The sequence below is a fragment of the Chelonoidis abingdonii genome, chromosome 4 (assembly GCF_003597395.2).
Source record: "Chelonoidis abingdonii isolate Lonesome George chromosome 4, CheloAbing_2.0, whole genome shotgun sequence".
NCBI classification, from domain to species: Eukaryota; Metazoa; Chordata; order Testudines; family Testudinidae; genus Chelonoidis; species Chelonoidis abingdonii.
The window spans coordinates 57,157,061-57,177,354 of NC_133772.1; the positions used below are offsets into that span (position 1 = coordinate 57,157,061).

At 39.8% G+C, this 20,294-nt stretch overlaps 1 protein-coding gene across 1 annotated transcript in view; it reads right to left on the reverse strand.

The window, feature by feature from the left end:
- Positions 1-20,294, reverse strand: part of SPON1 (spondin 1) — a 326,399-nt gene that overhangs the window by 223,451 nt on the left and 82,654 nt on the right. The window contains exons 4-5 of the mRNA XM_032777949.2: positions 16,163-16,236; positions 13,604-13,726 (exon numbers count right to left, since the gene is read on the reverse strand). Of these exons, the coding sequence (XP_032633840.1) occupies positions 13,604-13,726; positions 16,163-16,236 (197 nt within the window). The remainder of the gene's footprint in view (positions 1-13,603; positions 13,727-16,162; positions 16,237-20,294) is intronic.

Consider the following 20,294-nt stretch of genomic DNA (forward strand, 5'->3'; position numbering starts at 1 on the left):
GGAGGGGTTCCCCAGGGAAGGTTTTGGGGAGACCAGAGTGAGCCAAACACTGGAAATTGGCTGGTGGCAGCGATATCAGATCTAAGCTGGTAATTAAGCTTGGAGGGGTTCATGCTAGCTTCTCAGGTTATGAACGCTAAGGTTCAAATCTGAGTAGGAAAGCTATGACAACATCATAGGTGGAAAATCATGCCCTCCACCACAATATAAATGTGGGACTATATAATGAAATTAAAAGGGGGAAAGGAGGGTCAAATGTGTTAAATACAGCAAATCAATATCTATGTGATAAAATGGAGAAACATTACCAAATATTTATGGATGGGTCTAAAGATAAGAAAACCAGGGGAGTGGAGACAGCATTCTATGTCCCAACACATGGAATAAAGAAATCTATTAGATTATCAAATTTTGTAGCCGTTTGATGGCCGAGCTGGCAGTGATAATGTTAACATTATACTAGATGTGCAACCTACCTTCACTGTCATCTTGTCATATCCCCTATTGGCAATCAAAAATGGGAATTCAAATAGCAGAAATGATATAATTAATGAAATATTGTTACTAACAACAAAATTGGCACAGATGGGAGTAAACATTGAAGTAGCATGGATCCCAATGCATGCTGGGATAGCAGGAAATGAGGTGACAGACAAAGTAGACAAAAACACTGTAAAAGTGAAAAAAATTGACAGAGATCCTCCTAAGTAAACAGGGATTTAAAAATCTTATTAAAATGAACTGAGAAAGGAGTAACAGGAAGTATGCATAAAAGAAACCAGGAGGAAAAGATTTCATGAAGTCTGCCCTAGAATAAAAAATGGTGATGTACTGCAAGAACCTGAGAGAAAGAGTGAGGTAGCTCTACTTCAAATACTTTCCTGACACAGTGGTTTAAACAGTAATTTGGCCTTAATTAACAAACTCAAAGATGGGCTGTGTGAGACATGTAAGGTCAAAGAAATGGTTAATCATATCCTCTGGCAGTGTAAAGAGTGTAATGTTAATAGGGGGATTTTGTATGACGAACTCAGGCACCTCAGAGTGGCAAAGTTTACACTAAAATACCTAGTTAGAGCATCCAGGAAATGGGGCACCATTAAGAAAGCAATGTTACAATTTTTTTAAAATTCTGGGGGAAAAGAGAGACTAACTATATATCATGAAATCCAGCACCTGGAAGTTATAGACTCAGAATGTGAGCCTGTTATGCCATAATATACAAGAAGAAGAAGAGCAAGCGAGCATTTGCGGGGCGACGGGGGAGAGAGAGAGAGAAACAATGGTAAGGGAGAAATGGGATGCTGTAGGGGAAATGGGTAACAAATGGGGTACTCAGGAAGATGGACAGAGAATGTGGTGAGGAGGCAGAGAGATTAATGGAAGGAAAGATTATAGTGTATACTGGACGGGTATGCGGGAAAGAGATTGAGGGAATAAGAAATAGAATCTCCCAGCATATTTATTTTGGTCTGCAGTAAGGAATAGAGCTACAAACATAGAGTGAAAGCAGAGGGAAGAGTAGAAAGTTAGAGTAAACAAATCAAAGTATGTAATGAAGTAAACAAAAGAAATGCAAATTAAAAGAGTTAAAGGTGAAACACTGAAATCGAAAAAGAAAGTGGGGGACGAAAAGGAGTAGAAATAAACAAACACAAGGGAAAATAATCAGAAGAGACTAGAAAAAAAGAGATTAGAAATAATAGAAAAATAAACAGCAGTTCAAAATAAGGTGTTAGAAAAAAATACAGAAGAAAATATAATCAACAGAAGAAGCAACTATAACAAAGATCCCCTGAAATCTCAGAAAGCAAGCTATGGAGACCCTCAAGATGGACTTCAGTGACCTTTGCTAGAAACTGTAAATGAGTAAACACAGGCAACATTACTGAAGGCAATTGACACATCTGAGACTCAGCATGGCCACATGATCTTCAGCCATTGCCAGGAGGTGATCTAACAATACTACCAGCATAGTCTCCATACTTTGGCCAAGGCTAAAAGCAAACTTACTGGAATTAGGGAGGTCTAAGGACTTCAGAGGCTTCCAGAGCTGATTCCACCATAACTTTCTCAATAATTTACCCTACACAGGAAAATTAATGACAGGGTGATAGCTGGAGAGCCTTCAGGATCTAGAGATGGTTTCTTGACCCAGGATCTAATAATCACTTTATCAGACTGGTACTTTGTGACTCCAAATGGACATATGGTCAATCTGCTCCAATGATGGTCTCTGAATCCCTCATTTTCCTTTACTAGGGACCCAGATCTAATTCACAGGTCATAGCCTGCAGTTCTCCCTGAATCTCCAGTAGCTTAGTGAGTGACGCATACTGAAACGTAAGTAGAGATGATTCCACATCTGTTCCCATTAGGCACAAATTTGCTACCATAGAGAAGAATCTCTCAACTCAAGCAAGGCCTCTATTGAGCAGATCATGCAATCTGGACAGCAATTAATCCCCACCCTTTGATTCATATGTGAGGGCAACGTACTCTATCAGATTCAGAGTTAGAGTGGGAGACTTCTTGCATTTAAAATCAGATTAATACAAAACAGCCACATCACCTCTGTGACATTTATTTGGTTTATGTTGAACTGAATGCCCAACTGGGCCATCACTGAACCTATAGTGTTATCCAACTGTGTTTCTGTCATGCATGAGAACTCAGAGTCCTCATCCTTAATCACACATGAATGATGACGACATTACAGACGTTGACTTTGTATTCAACACTTTCAATGTGAGCAAGGTCACTGACACCCTGCATTCCTGAGAAAATTATCTGGAATGGCAGTATTTAATATAATAAATTTCACATTAGTGTCTGTGATAAATGAAGGGCGGGAGGGGCGGGGGAAGGTAGCTCCCTTTTATGGAAACCCAGCCAGCCAGTAGCTATAAAATCTCTCTTAGTAGCTTGTGACGATGTGGTTCTGGCGGGACCCAACTGAGAATGCCAAATCAGGACCAATTGCTCAAACAGGGCATCACAGCCCAAGGCTGGGGTTTTTCCACCTCTAAGGCAAACCAAACCAGCCAGACAAAAATGACTTTGGTGTCACCCTACTGGCTAACCTCAAGTCACACAAGCAATTTCCTTAGACACTCCAGTCCCCCAGTATCACCACCAGTTCCACACGTCCTGGGGATGAATGGTTATGAAAACCAACACCCCAGTAAAAGAAAAAGGTTCTCTCGATCCCAAAGGACCAAGCCCCAGACCCAGGTCAATATACACATCAGATCTTACCCACAAATCACGCTGTTGCCAATCCTTTAGAATCTAAAATCTAAAGGTTTATTCATAAAAGGAAAAAGATAGAGATGAGAGCTAGAATTGGTTAAATGGAATCAATTACATACAGTAATGGCAAAGTTCTTAGTTCAGGCTTGTAGCAGTGATGGAGTAAACTGCAGGTTTAAATCAAGTCTCTGGAGAACATCCCCTGCTGGGATGGGTCATCAGTCCCTTGTGCAGAGCTTCAGCTTGTAGCAAAGTCCCTCCAGAGGTAAGAAGCAGGATTGAAGACAAAATGGAGATGAGGCCTTTGCCTTATATAGACTTTTCCAGGTGTAAGAACACTCCTTTGTTCCTACTGTGGAAAGTTACAGCAAAATGGAGTTTGCAGTCACATGGGCCAGTTTCTGCATACCTTGCTGAGTCACAAGGCGTATTCGCCTCCTCTCAATGGGTCAATTGTGTAGGTGATGGTCCTTAATGGGCCATCAAGCAGGCTAAGCTGAGCTGACACCAACTTGTCTGGGGTGTCACCCAGAACTGCAGCACCAATTTGAAATACAGACAGTACACAGCCAATATTCATAACTTCAACTACAAAAATGATACAGACATACAGACAGCACAATCATAACCAGTAACCCGTAACCTGGTCTTAGACACCTTATATGACCCCCTTTACATAGGATTTGGTGCCACTACAGGACCTTGGTTGCAACCCATGTTCTATATGGTCCCAGTTTATATCAATAACATCACATAGCTGTTCTCTGATTGCTCTACCTGTAAAGGGTTAAACAGTCTCACTGCGATGCATAGGCAAAAGGAAATGAGTGGGCTACTAGCTGGCTGAGTGTCCATAAAATGGAGCTACTCCCCCCTTCAATTATCACTGTGGCCCATGTCTTCCAAGGAGTCTCTTCCCTAAATACCATGACCTGGTCCAAAAGACATTAAGCCCCCACAACTCAAGTCCACCCTAAGTCTACTGAGTCATAATATCACTCAAGCTTCTTACCTATTGAAAGGTATCTATTGAAGAGAAGCAGCTGCCCCAGCTACATACTCAAACGAAGACCTTCAGAGCAGACTGAAAAACACTATGTACCCTAAGCTTCTTGAAAACCCACAAAATTTTCCACACTCTCCAACTCACCTTCATGGATCTCTCACACCCATGCAAATGGATACCTTATTTCACTCCCCCAATCTGTTCTTATCCTGCTAGTGATTCTCTAAAAAACCCAAGGAAACTCACCTTCTCTGGAATGAACCCCACATTCACAGAGGGCGGAGGTGAATAGACAAATTCCCCATTTCTCACTAGAGTGGCCTCAAAACTCTCAAGAAGGCCAGTGGAATATAGGCAATCATCTACTGATACACCTCACTTCTTATTTGTGTGTTCAGTTCCCCCCTTTTACAAGCTGAAAGGCAGATTTTTGCACAGACCAATGTGTCTTAGAAATGCACTGACAATTTAGTGCCCACCATATACTTGCTAGGTGGAGCAGGTAAAATTATTATTCTTGAATATTCTGTTTTCCTTGACATATGGGCACTAGCCAAAAAAACACAAATGATGCTAATTGTCTATAAGCCACTGGATTGCCCTACGCGCTAATGATTTTAGCCAGCAAAATGTAAGAAGAAATCTAATACTTCCATTTCAATGAGCCAAATGTAACAGATACAGCATTTGAGTTCCAGAAGTATTTTTATCAAGAGCTGTGATAGCTCGTGAAAATGTGTCTGGTAAGTGTACTTGCTATTTCTCTTGTCTTATATCTATCCAAGTTCACAAGTCTAACAAGATCTTAATTAAAATCTCTCAGTCTCTGTGATACTGAAGAAAGCAAAAGCACTTAAAAAGTGATCATTTGGGATACTGTTCATTCTTCTAAAAAAAACCCAAACCCCCTCTTTCTAAATTTGCTCATAAAAGGGGAGATCCCCCCCACAACCAATATTGAAACCATACACAGAGAGAAAGATATTATCATCATTCTTTAGCTCTGCTCTTCTTCTGCTTTAGAGTCAGCTGGTGCCATCAGAACAACACACTCAGAACAAGAGTATAATGCAGCATCCCGAGCATTGTTGTGTGGATTCATCAGCTCTGTTTGTTCCTACACATAACAATACAATTTGAAATTTAATGGAACACAAGTTCTTCAGCTTCATAGTGTAACTTCAGCTAAATCATCCCTTATTGTGTACCTAACATAGCGAAGTACTTGTGGACTTGGAAAATGATGTTTGCTTGAGTTCAAGGCTTTGTCAAATAGCTTGCTGAAGCTTTTTTTTTAATCATAAAAACAGTGCTTCTTTGGCATAAACAGTTCTTTGGAGTAAATTAAAGCACATAAAATGGAGCTTTGTATGGAGATTCCTGTGTATTCAGGAAAGAATATACTACACATTATTATAGTGTCTGGGACTTGGCTAGGTTTTATTTTATTTTTTTAAAGTCACAATTGTATAATGTTTCTCTGCAGTTCTTGTTTGCTAGTCATAAAGAATACAAATGTAAAGAAAGGTCAATGTTAAAGACTTGGAATCTGTTAAGATAAGAGTTGGCAAATAAATTAGAGGGAAACATGAATGAGAAATATAAGTGTTTGTATCTTGTTTATATATTAGCTATATTGCTGTTGCCAGGGCAAAGGAGAATTTTAGCTTTTTCAGTTTTTAGTTGTCATAGAAAACCAAAAAAACTCCAAAACACTCAATTTTCTAAATTTGCTCTTGATGAGGGAGATTTTTTCCTACCAACACTAGATCCATACAGCATGAGAAACAGAATATTCTCCTTCTTTAGCTCCTACTGTAAATGAATAAATGGGAGGTAGTATAGATTTTAAAATAATATTCCCCTTGGGAGATCAGTATTAGAAATCTTCTCCAATTAAAACGGTAGGTGATATGTAACATGATGGACAGCAATAATATATTTATAGAACCACTGGATTGGAAATATATTTGTACACTTTTCTGTAGTGGTATGTCAAATTGTCAGTGATTTAACACAGTCAACAGTGAACAAGATTTTATTTTAATTTAATAGTTGCATGGTGTCAACATTTTAAACAGGAATTTTGATAACTACTATTCATTTTTAATACCGCTACGTGTGGACACATGACAAATTTGTCTGGCCTTCCAGAAATTTTAGCTCTAAATTTGTTAGTGGCTCTTCTGCCTGGGTCCAATCCTGCTGCCACTACGGTCCAATGTCAAAGTCCCACCAATTCCAATGTGAACAAAGATTTGGTGCAAAGAGAATAGATTTGTTGTACTTTCATAATGAGACTTTTCTAATTATATGTTAATGATGGGAGAGTCTATAGATGTGAAACAAATAATAACTGTAGCTTTATTTATTTTGTTTTATAATCATTAAGTGTAACAACATTTAATCCTCTTATTATGTGATTCCTTTCCAATAATTAGTTTGATCCTCGCGTGGTTGCGTACACTCCTGACTGACATGGGATCAAATCCTGAACTTCTAAAATAGTAAATAGTCTACATGGATCCACGGTTAGAATTAAAAGAGAATAAAGGGACAATGGGAGTAATTATACGAAAACGACCCTCTTTTACCAAATCATTCTAAACACTGATTTTTTTTTAATATTACTCTGTGGGCTGAGTGGCTCCCAAACTTTTTTACTGGTGACCCCTTTCACATAGCAAGCCTCTGAGTGCGACCCTCCCTTATAAATTAAAAACACTTTTTAATATATTTAAAACTATTATAAATTTTGGAGGCAAAGCGAGGTTTGGGGTGGAGATTGACAGCTTACAACCCCCATGTAATAAACTCGTGACCACCTGAGGGGTCCCGACCCCCAGTTTGAGACCCCCTGCCCTAGCTGGAGACTTTCAGCAAATGCTTTCATTTTAACTTGAAGTCCTGCCCTGCTGTGTTGAAAACCACTTTGCCACATCCATTGTAATAAAAAATAACCCTCTTTTTCTTCTCATGGAATATTCCTGAGCAGATAGCTCACATTTATTTGTTATTGAAACTATTAAACAAATATTATTTTCTATGTAAGCATTCAGCTTCTGAGCTACCCAGTTACTTGAGTGGGTTGTACTGTAATAAGTCACATGATTGAAAGAGATTGAATTTCAGCTCAAAATTGATTTTTTGTTAATTTTCATCTATGTATCATTGAAATTTGCTTTCCATGGACATATGTGCCAAAACATTACATTGCACAAATATATGAGTAAAATGATGCATGAATATAGACATAATTAATTCATTTTACAATTCTAACATATGTTTATAGATTTGATTTATTTATTTATTAGCATTCATCTAGGTCTACCCATAGCATATGCTTAATGATTCATGAAGGATAGACTGAAACATAGTGAGAACATTTTTAAGTGGTTAATGGACGTTTTTGTCTGAGAATCACGGAGGAAGAATAATACAGAAAGGAAGAAGAGAAGAAATAGCAAAGATGCAGAGTAGAAGTAAAAAATGGAATGAGGATATTGATATAGTAGGTATCACAGAAATGTCATGGAATGATGATAATCAGTGGAACATGGAATACCAGGGTACAAAATATATAGAAATGACAGAGAAGGTCACACAGGTGGGGGAGTGGCTCTATATGTGAAAGAAAGCATAGAGTCAAATATAGTAAAAATCTTAAATGGATCAAGCAGTACCATAGAATCTCTACAGCTAGAAATTCCATATTGAATAATAAGACTACAACAGTAGAAATATACCAACAAACACCTTATCAGAATGTTGATGGTGATTGTGAAATGCTCAAGGAGATTAGAGAGCTTCCAAAACAGAAAACCCAGTAATAATCGGGGATTTCAATTATCCCCATATTGACTGGGAACATGTCACCTCAGGATGGGGACACAGAGATAAAATCTGTAGACACCATTAATGACTGCTTCTTGGAGAAGCTAGTTCTGGGACCCACAAGGGAAGAGGCAATTCTTTATTTACACCTAAGTGCTGCACAAGATTTGGTCCAAGAAGTGAATAGAGCTTTTCGGGGTAACAGCAACTATAATGTAATTAAATGTACATCCTTTTGGCGGGGGTGGATACCAAAGACACCCACCACAGTAGGATTTATCTTCAAAAAGGGGGTAAACACAAAAATGAGGAGACCAGTTTAGCAGAAATTAAAAGGAAGTCACAAGAGTGAAATGCCTGCAAGCAACACAGAAACTTTTTAAAACAACATAATAGAGGCTCAAACTAAACATATCCCTCAAATAAAAAACAAAACAAAACAGTAAGAGGACCAAAAAAATATCATCATGGCTAAACAACAGAGTAAAAGAGGCAGTTAGAGATAAAAAGATATCCTTTAAAAATTGGAAGTCAAATCCCATTGAGGAAAATAAAAAGGAACAAACTCTGGGAAGTCAAACATAAAAGTATAATTAGGCAGACCAAAAAAGAATTTAGAGACAACTAGCAAGACACACAAACTAACAGCATTTTTTCAAGTGCATAAGAATGAAGACTACAAAACAACTGGTGGGACCACTGGATGATTGAGGTACTATTGCAGAGAAGCTAAATTAATTCTTTGCATCAGTCTTCACAGCAGAGGATGTGGGGGAGATCCCAACACTGGAGCCATTCTTTTTAGGTGACCAGTCTGAGGAACTGTTCCAGATTGAGGGGTCAGTACAGGAGATTTTGCAACAAATTGTTAAATAAAACAGTAATAGGTCACCAGGATCAGATAATATTCACCCCAGATATCTCAAGGAATTCAAATATGAAATCGCAGAACTACTAATCTATCACTTTAAATCATCCTCTGTACCAAATGAAGGGAAGACAGCTAATGTGATGCTGATTTTTTTAAAAAGGATCCAGAGGTGATTCTGGCAATTACAGGATGGTAGGCCTAACTTCAGTAGCAGGCAAATTGGTTGAAACTATAGTAATGATTAGAATTATCAGACATAATAGATGAACACAATATGTTGGGGAAGAGCCAACATGGCTTTTGTAAAGAGAAATCATTACTTACCAATCTATTAGAATTCTTTGAGAGTGTCAACAAACATGTGGGCAAGAGTGATCTAGTGAAGTGACTCTCAACCTTTCCAGACTACCGCATCCCTTTCAGAAGTCTGATATGTCTTGTGTACCCCTAAGTTTCACCTCACTTAAAAACTACTTGCTTACAAAATCAGACATAAAAATACAGAAGTGTCACAAGACACTAGTACTGAAAAATTGCTTATTTTCTCATTTTTACAATATAATTATAAAATAAATGAATTGGAAATAAATGTTATACTGACATTTCAGCATATAGTATATAGAGCAGTATAAACAAGTCATTGTCTATATGAAATTGTAGTTTGTACTGACTTCCCTAGTGCTTTTTATGTAGCATGTTGTAAAACTAGGCAAATATGTAGATGAGTTGATGTACCCGTGGTAAACCTCTGTGTACCCCCAGGGGCACATATACCCCTGGTCAAGAATTACTGATCTAGTGCATATAATATACTTGGTCTCACATCAAAGGCTCAGAAGCAAAGTAAGCAGTCATGGGATCAGAGAGAAGGTCCTCTTATGGATAAGTAACTGGTTAAAAGATAGGAAACAGGGTAGGAATAAATAGTCAATTTTAAATGTGAAGACAGTTAAACAGTGGGGTTCCTCAATGATCTGTACTAGGAGCAGTGCTGTTCAACATAGTGATAAATTATCTGGAAAAAGAAGTAAACAGTGAGGTGGCAAAGTTTGCAGATGATACAAAACTACTAAAGATAAACGTTAAGTCCAAAGCAGACCACAAAGAGTTGCAAAGGGATTTCAAAAAATGGGTGACTGGGCAACAAAACGACAGATGAAATTCAATGTTGATGAATGCAAAATAATGCACATTGGAAAGCATAATCCCAACTATACATACAAAAAGATCTAATCTAAATTAGCTGTTACCACTCAACAAAGAGATTTTGGAATCACTGTGGATAATTCTCTGAAAACATGAACTCAGTGGGCAGCAGCAGTCAAAAAAGCAACAGAATGCTCAGAACTATTAGGAAAGGGATGGACAATAAGACAGAAAACATCTCAATGCCACTATATAAATCTCTGGTACACCCACACTTGAATACTGAGTGCAGTTCTGGTCACCTCATCTCAAAAAAACATATATTAGAATTGGAAAAAGTACATAAAAGGTCAACAAAAATGATTAGAGTTATGGAATAGCTTCCATACAAGGAGGGTTTAAAAGACAGACTGTTAAGCTTGGAAAAGAGACAACTGGGGGGGGGGGAGGGCGCGATACAATAGAGGTCTATAAACTAATGACTGGGATGGAGAAAGTGAATAAGGGAGTGTTATTTCCCCCCTTCACATAACACAAGGAACAGGAGTCACCCAATTAAATTAATAGGCAGCAGGATTAAAAGAAACAAAAGGAAGTATTTCTCACACAAAGCACAGTCAACATGTGGAACTCATTGCCAGGGTTGTGAAGACCAAAATTATAATGGGGTTCAAAAAAGAATTAGGTAAGTTCATGGAGGATAAGTCCATCAGTGGCTATTAGTCAAGAAGGTCAGGGATTCAACCCCATGCACTGGGTGTCCCTAAACTTTTGACTGCCAGAAGCTGGGACTGGACAATGGGGGATGGATCACTCACTAATTGCCCTACTGTTTTTTTCCTGCTGAAGCATCTGGCATAGGCAGGGGTGAAAGTAACTTAAAGGACTTACCAGTACTCCGGAGTCCTTAGGAGGGGGTGGGGCCTCAACCAGAAGAGGCGGGGCCTTTAAATCCCTGGGTGCTTTGAATCAGGATTTAAAGGTCCCGGGGCTGGGGCTATAGTATCAGCAGCTAGGAGCCCTGGGCCCTATAAATCACCCCTGGATTGGCAGCTGGGAGCTGCAGTTGTGATTTAAAGGGCCTGGGACTCCAGCTGCTGCTACTGCAGTGGAGCCCCAGGCCCTTTAAATCATCATCAGAGGGGGCCTCGGCCTCTGGCAGAGCTTTACAGGGCCCAGGGCTCCGCTACAGTAGTGGCATCTGGGAGCCCCTAGCCCTTTAAATCACCACCAGAACCCCGCCACCACTACCCCAGGGCTCCAGCAGCAGGGCTCAGGTGGTGATTTAAAGGGACCCAGAGGCTAGCGGCAGTGGGAGCCCCAAGCCCTTTAAATCGCCACCCGAGCAGCGCTGCCAGAGTCCTGGAGTAGCAGCAGCAGCCGGGGGCTTGGGTAGTGATTTAAAGGGCTCAGGGCTCCGGCTGCCGCTACTAGCCCGGGCCCTTTATATCATTCCCGGAGCCCTACTGCTGGAGCCCTGGGGTAGCGGCGGCCGTGCTCTGGCGGCAAGTTAAAGGGCCTAGGGCTGTAGCGCCGGCCGAGCCCCTGACCCTTTAAATCATTGTCTGAGTCCCGCCGCCACTCCCCAGGGCTCCAGCAGGCTCCGGGGATGATTTAAAGGGCCCAGGGCGGTAGGGGCTACTGGAGCCCTGGACTGTTTAAATCGTCCCCAGAGCCCTGCTGCTGGAGCCCTGGGAAGGCAGCGGCAGGGCTCCGGCGGCTATTTTAAGGGCTGGGGCAGTATCTGCTGCTGCAGCCCCAGATCCTTTAAATAGCCACTGGAGCCCCGCTGCCACTGCTCCAGGGCTCTGGGGATGATTTAAAGGGCCAAGGGCAGTAGCTGCAGCAGGCGCCCCGGACCTTTAAATCACCACCCGAGCTCCCGCTTCCCCAGGGCTCTGGTAGCAGGGCTCTGGCAGCAGTTTAAAGGGCCCAGGGCTCCAGGTGCTGCTGGGAGCCCAGGCTCTTTAAATTGCCACCAGGTGAAGCCAATCCACCTCGGTACAGTGCACTGGCTCTTGCTGATATGCCGTACTGGGGCATACCGGCTTACTTTGACCTCTGGGCATCGGCCACTGCCAGAAAATAGGATACCGGGCTAGATGTACCATTAGTCTGACTCTCTATGGCCATTCTAATGTTCTAATAAGCACGATAGTATGATCGATCATAAAATACGTTCCACAGAAGTGAAAAGAAATAAATTGACTCATATATTCAAAATGTTTCTATAATACCAGTGAAATCTATGCACACAATGAATTTGAATGGGTACCATTTAGCAGGTACACAAATCATCTAATATCTCAGAAGAGTATCACTGTGAATACTGGGACTATGGCTTGTTTTATCCTCCATGTGTTTGTTTTGTTGCCCAATCAGCAAGTCAAACAAGTTTCAGTGCATCATCGCAGACTTGTATTAACCAGCATGATGCTGTATCTGAACTATTCTGTGTTCAACTTAATAAAGCAAAATTTGAGACAGAATCAGTGTAATCAGTATCAAGGAACAATTCATATGCAAACAAATCTTTGACTGCATGATGAAAATTCACCACACTGGGTGACAGTGATATTAAAAAGAAAAGCTACACACAAAAGCTTTAATAAAGATCATGCAGCAGATAACGTATTATCAAAGCTTAAAGACCAAATAAATATATGACTTTCATGCCTAAGCCTCTTACCTGCCTTTATTGTCAATGATAATGAAGACTATATTTAAAGAACAAATGTAAGATAGAAAAGACAAAGGAAGGAACTAAAGAAGAACAATAAAAACAAACAAAAATCCTCATTTTCATATGCATGTTTTTGTAGATTTAATCTTCTACAGCTATTTGCATTTTATTGTCATAAATCTACTGACTCTGTAGATTAGAAACTTTGTAATACTTGATTTAAGTTAGGAAAAAAAGTTTGTATTTTAAGATTTGTACATTTATCTAGCTAGCATGGTGAAAGAAAGAGGAATGCATAAATGATGGTTTACACATGCAGCCAACCTCACTAACAGCCTGAAGTCACTGGGAGTCTTTCCATATGGTCATTGGATTGGGCATATACGCTGCTGCAAACTCAAGATTTTATACTGAATCTCAACATTCCCTGAGTTTCTAAAAAACTCAGCACCAAGACTTACGTAATGATGTGAGATTCTTTAAAAAAAGAGAGAAAATAAGTTTCTAACCCTCATGGTTACAAAGAGAAGCTTGAAAATGTGACCCTACAACAACATATTTCAAATATCAAATGCCAGAAGGCAAATCAACTGCATTTTTATTTTTTAAATCTCATGATTTTTAAACCAACCTCTTGATTTTGGGGGGCCTAACTCAAGATTTTTGAACACAGGGTTAGCAGTACTACATATATTCATCATAATGAAGACTATCCTTCTGTAGGTTTGTTTTATCACCTCTCACCAAGAATCCTCATGCTTCTTATTTTAACCTCGAGGTTCTATTGTAATAATAAAATAATAATACTCACGTGGATAATCTTTTGGATGCGTCTTCTCTGACCAGTTTCCATAAAAAGTTAGCCTGTATTTAGCAGTTCCACAGGCACAACAGTCTAAGATTGGTTTATCAGTCACCCCCTCAAAGGTTGAGTCTAAAGAAACAGCAGTTATTGAAAATGTTCAGTTGCAGTCCAACAGATGACAGCAAAACTCCAATTATAAACATGAGTATCGCAGTATAACTCATAGTATTTTATTATTTTGAGTTACAATTAGCTATTGGCCAAAACAGAAACCTTGATATTTCAAAGTGGGGTTAGTGATTTGGCTTCATATCTATGGATCTGAACCTGCCACTATGTTTTTGGTTCCACTTCAGGTCCAAAACTGGACAGGTTTTCTGTTTTCTGGTTTTTATTTCGATTTGGATCAAAATTTTATAAGAACAGCTGCTCTCTGATTTAGATTTAATACTGATCCTCAGGCCAAGCCCTAAATATAATCCAGATCTGAAGCCAAACAACATGTCATCATCTTAACTCTAGTTAAAATACAACTCTGTTTTCTTTAGTGAATTAATATGAAGCCAACAGTAACAAATGGTCATATCTGTTAGCCTTTAAAAGAGATTAAGGAAGATCAGACTGTATTTGGCCCTTGTGTGAGTGAACACGGGAAGGGAGAGTACTGGATGCCTTGTACAGGAAGCGGAGTATAAAAGCAGACCTTTTAATCTCTCTGAAAGCATGGCCAGTGACCACATACCCCTCCAGGAGTATTAGGAGGCATTGTGTCTGCTTGTGGTATAATGCCTTCTCTGCTGGACAGTGCAGCTCCAAACTTTTCCCTAGCACCCAATGCAGCCCTATGTCTTCAGGTCACAGCTGATTATCATCAAACCACAAAACTCACTTACAGGCCCAATATGCTTTTTCCTATCTAAGGCTATAACTAGATTAGGAAGATAGGTTGTGTTTAAAAATGTGTTAGCTGAAATCTTTTAACTAACACATTTTGAACACTTTTGTAGACAAGGTTTAACACCTTTAAAAATGTGTTAGCTGCTCATGATCAACCCTAGATTCCCATCCACATGGTTGACCATGACCAGCTAACATGTTTTAAATATGACTTGTCTTGTCTAAAAAACATGTTAATTACAATGTTTAGCTAATACATTTTAAACACAACCTATTTTCCTAGTATACACATGATGCAAATTTACTTCCTATTCCCAATTTCACGTCTTTGCTTATCTACTGTCCTCTCTCTTCTCAGGAACATGAACAGCTGCCTCAGCTTCATTTATTTTGCTTGCTTGCAATGGTATTATTCAACATACTCACCACTCTTAATGTTAAGGGTTATTTTTAATGAGTGTAATGTGCATTCTTGAATGTATAAAACAGAACAACATAATGGCATGTGAGAATCCTGGCTAGCATCAAGGATGCTACATTTATTAAATTAAGTTAAGCATCTTAGCACACATTCAATTTCTTAAAAATGAAGGACATTATAGTCAGGGCCAGATTAAACCAATCCAGGGCCTTAACTTCAAGCCCAAAAATCAAATGGTCGTCTCTTTAACTTCTCCCAAACTAGACACAGCTAAAGTGGTTTCCAAACAGGTGGGGAGAAGGGGATAGAGGTGGTATCATCTTACAACAATTATCTCTGCATTTCTGTACAAAGAAATTATCATTCATTTCCATGAGGTCTGAGTAATGAGCCCCCTCCTCGAGTTTGAATCACCTCAAATTAAACCTCTGTTTAAAGGCAGCTTGACAGAACCTCTCTCATAACATTTAAAATTGAATCCTACATCCTACTACTTGCCAAGCAAACTGAATTTAGGAGCTACTTGCCCAATTTCTTTCCCCTAGTTCTATGTATTTATTAAGCACTGATCCTGGGATTTTCAAAAGCACCTGAGGGATTTAGGCACACAAATCCCCTTGACTTCCAAGTTTCTTAGCTGCTTTTGAAAATCTTCCCCCAGGAGAGTCTGCACTGTCATGAAGACAGTCCTTGCCTTGAGGAGTTAACACCAAGACAAACATAAGACAAGACAATAGGATAACTAAAGGAATGGAGTTATCTAAGACATTGTCTCTTTATAAATCAGACCACGTTAGAGAGGAATAACCACTTCATGTAGAAACATAGATATAATAATTGTAAGACAACTCCACCTCTATCTCCACCTCCCTATCATCTTGGAAACACCTGCAGTATGCAGAGTTCAGGGAACGATGAGGGCTTGGCTCTTATTTATAAACACAGAGACTTGCATAAATGAGTGCAATTTAATGTGAAGTGTGGAAGTCATGGCCTGGTGATTGGGAGGGTGCCTACTTTTAGGTCTACATGGAAGAAATGCAAGCGTGGAAGTGGGGAAAGGATATGAAAGTAGTATGAAGGTGCTGAGATGGTGAGAAAACCTCCTCAGACTGCAGATATCAAATCTATACCAGGACAGAGTTATGCAGAACATCAAAACTGAGGCGTAGCAGTTTAAACTTGACACAAGAAGCAGCCGATGGAATATTTCAAAGAGGGCCAAGGGAGGACCTGGTTCATCTTACCTTGTTCACATAGTTTCTTGGTAAGAGAGCCCTCATCTTGAAAATAAATAATTCGCTTCTGCACAATACTGGCCCTATTGAAGAGAGAAATACAGCTACAATGAAACATATCTGTTCCTTAAAAGCAAGAAGCGGATGAACGTTGAAGCAGTGAAAGGACAGTATAGGTCATTCTTAGAATGTTTTGTAAAAACTGCTATATTAGAAGATATCCCTCTCTAAAAGTCTGTCTACAGTCAGGTATTCCTGAAAGTCTGTATACACTCTTTTTTCCCCTGACAGCCACATTTTAAGAACTGCATTATATTAAAATTGTTTCCTCTGTGATGAGTAATATTTGTTATCTAAACTAGTACTGCCCCCCCTTATATACACACCTACAGTGCTATAGACAGAGATACAGATGGAGAGATGTATATTTTTATTTCAAGTTCCATTTGATTATGATTACATACGGCAGAAACTTGAAATAATTTTGATGCCTTAAGAAAAGGTGATCAGTCATATTGTACGGAATCTGTTCTTTTGAAGTGTATGATATTCAACTGTCACAAATTCAGAAAAATAACACCTCTAAAAACAAGCAGCTGTTTATAAGAAATTACTCGGCATTCTGAGGAGATAAATGTTTCTGATATACAACAGCAATTTAATGCAGATATAGTGTGCTATTATCACACAGAACTAACATCATACTAAATTCCTCCAAAGGGCAACTCAACCTTAAAAAAAAAAAATTTTAAAACTCATAAAACACAAAATATTTCATTAACTCTCATAGTCAAAACAAAATGTGGGTTTGCAAGCCTCAATTTGTCTTGAGATTTTGAGCCTGAATGAGATAGAGAGAAACTACTTGGAGAAAGACCATAATTCTATCTTTCATTGTGCTGCTACTATATAGTTGTACCATAGTTCCCTCCCTTGGGGTCCGATCTGAAACACCTCATTTTTAATTTGACCTTTTAAAATGTTCATTCGTATGTATAACTTTTGGTTTTAAAAAACTCTAAACATTCTGCTTCTAAGGACTCCAAGGAGACAGCACCAGCTCTTTGTCTTTTGTGAGTTTGCTGTATTAGTAGGGCTCACGTGGTCAGAGGGCAAAGCTTGCCCTGACCCATACAGCTCCAGCCACTGGGGAGCTATGTATGTTTTTAGATGATAGCTTACAAGTTTAGAGGGTTTTCTCTCATTTATTTTCTTTCTATTCATGCGGTTTTATCTTGACTTCCTCCTCTGTTACATAAATCTCAAATAAATATACAATAAATCAGGCAGAAGGTGCAAATATTTTAAGCATTATTAGTAATAATTTTTATTTCCGGAATGTTCTAAATCCTATTGTTGAGCAGCTCTGAAAAAGTATATTGAAATATGGGCAACTCCCTCTCTTTAAAAACAGAATGCTGAACAGTTGCCATCTGACTGTGACATGTTGCTAAAGTGCTCTGTACAAGTTATAATTGGATTTCTTTTCTTTTTAGCCCACATAATTATGTGAATTTAAATTCACACAAGCCCTGTGTCCTTTCCAAAGTAAAAACTTACAGGTTTTAGTCAAATTAAAGGAAATGTGAGAAACCATTCCTCAGTTTGGAATTACTTTGTATTTCCATTGTTTACACATAAGAGAACATCACCCACTTCCAGACTTATTATTACCAGCACGTTGGTATAATTTATTTAACACTTCCGCTCTTACCAAAGTATAATGCAAAGAAAAACGGTTAACAAGAATTAATTTTCATGGCAAATGAAGGCCATATTAGTTAAAACTGCATGGGCCTGAGCCTACTCTCACCTCAGTTTTACATTTACTCCACTGACTTCCATGGATTTATTCTTGATTTACCAAATGAGAGGTGAATCTGGCTGCATATGGTTAAAGCTGCTGTTAATGTAAAAGATGTGAACTTGTGCTGACTAACATCCTACTCCATACACATCACTAGAATAAAATGTAATTGATTGTGCTTCCTTTGCCAGAATGCAAGAGGCGAGATCGGTGGAGAGTGGCAATATATAAAGGAAATACTTCATTTCACACTAAAATGCTCAAGAGAATGGCTGATGTTCATAGACCAGGAGAGGCTTCAGAAAGCTAGAGCTTGCCCTAAATGTTAACATGGTTGGCAACATGTACAAGCACCTGTGGGAAGGGACAATCCAGGAAAACCAACCAAGAAAGGTTTAAAAAAGCAGTGTGAAGCAAGGACCAGCACAAGATCCCCTCCTGCATAGAATCAGAGGATGCATGTCCAGCTTTTAGGAGAGCAGCTTGTGGACATCACCTAGAGGAAGGGAGACTATCCACAAGAGGGGTAGATATAAGTGTGAGTGGGGGAATGGTCCCACTATTGTGGGGAACTTTCCTGGCTTCTGCACTGCCTCGATGAAATGGCCAGCAAGAGGATCTGAGACCTCGCTCCCACTTCCTTTACCCAGAGGCCCCCCTGCCTTCGAGGGCTCCCCTTCCACTCTTCTGTCTGGCAGAGTCCTCATAACCCCAACAAGGCTGGGCCCAGGATTCCTGGAGGGCTCAACCCCCAATCCCACTGTGGTAACCTAGGACAGGGGCTAGGGTGTCCCCACTCTGGTGTGCTCTCTCTGTATTGGGCACCTCCATGACCCACTGATCATTTCATAAAATTAAAACAAATACAAGTTGTTTAATTAACAATTAACTTTAAAAAAGAATAAGGAAAAATGGAAAAAGTTAAAGGAAAACACATCACCCTGCTCTGTGGCAGGAAACATTACAAATAGTGTCTCTAGACACCAGGGAACTTCACAGTATGTTCCTTGTAGGTTCCATGTCTCCTTCGCAGGCCCTGGCTGTGCTGCAGGGATGCTGCGGGTTGGACACTTGCAATGGCGGTGACCACACAGCTCCAGGCTTTGGGTGATGGGACCCTTCTTCCCAACATCAGCTCCCCACCAGGTTAAGATCTCCCTCCCAGTCTGGCCTGCAAGGACTCTTTGCTAGGGGTGTCTTTCTTTCTATGCCTGGCCCTTTGCCCAAAATCCCCCCTTGACGGGCCCCAGTTGCTCACCACACCTGGCTCTGTGGCTGCAGCTCTGCTCCCAGCACAGGATCTTCTCTTTCCCTGGGCTGCCTCTGTGACTCTGCTCCCAACTTTGACCTGCTTCCTGAGCTGCTTTTCTGACCCCGCTGGATCTGGCACAGCTCTGCTCCCCAGCTCAGCTTGGGCCCCTGCTTTCTTCTTAGCTCGGCCCCACTCTGACCCAGGCAATTCCAGCTCACACAGAGGACAGAATCCCTTTGGCCTCCTGACTTCCTGATTAGCCTGCCCACCCTGTCAATCAGACTCAGAGGCTGAAGCTGACCTGGAGCATTGGCCTCTCCCCATTCTTTTAGTACTGGGAACTAGCCAACCAAAACACCCCCAGTGAATGTTAGTAAGGGGGCAATAGTCCCCTTACACAAGCAGAGAGTAAATCATAAGAATTGGTTTCAGGTTAAATAAACCTAGGACATATTAATGACAGGACTGTCTTGGGCTGAATCAGATGGAGTTAGCAGGCACTGACCAAATATATCCATGACAGAGAACAAAAATTTGCTGCAACATTACACTATGGTGACAGTAGTTCCACTGATCAAGAAAAAAAACAAAGGGGAAAAAAAAATCTTTCTAGTAATAGCAAATGCCCAGCAGACAATAGCATGCTTAAAAAAAGGGTAGATTATCACCCTTGCTTGAATGTCTCCTAAATTACCAAAAGGACTTTTTGGAACAAGATGCTACAATGCAGAAGAGGCTCTCTTCTCTCCCAGAGAGACTCAGTGAAACATTAAATGTCCTTAAAGAATCCTCCATCAATAGAATAAAACTAGCTAATAGTCACTTAGGATGATTAGTAAAATTCAGAATAACCATCCTCTAAGCTGCAATCATGGGCATAATTAGGGCTGTAGGGATAATAAAGAAGGTTTATATTAGACATGGTTTATATGAAAAATGATTTATTGTTAGAAATGATTTAATGTTAATTAATACTTTATAACTAAAGGTTTATATTAGAAATAAATGTGATTCCCCAGATTTAGCCTCTAACCTGCAAGCCACCAGCTGTGTCTGTGTGAAGCCTGCTCACAGAAATACTT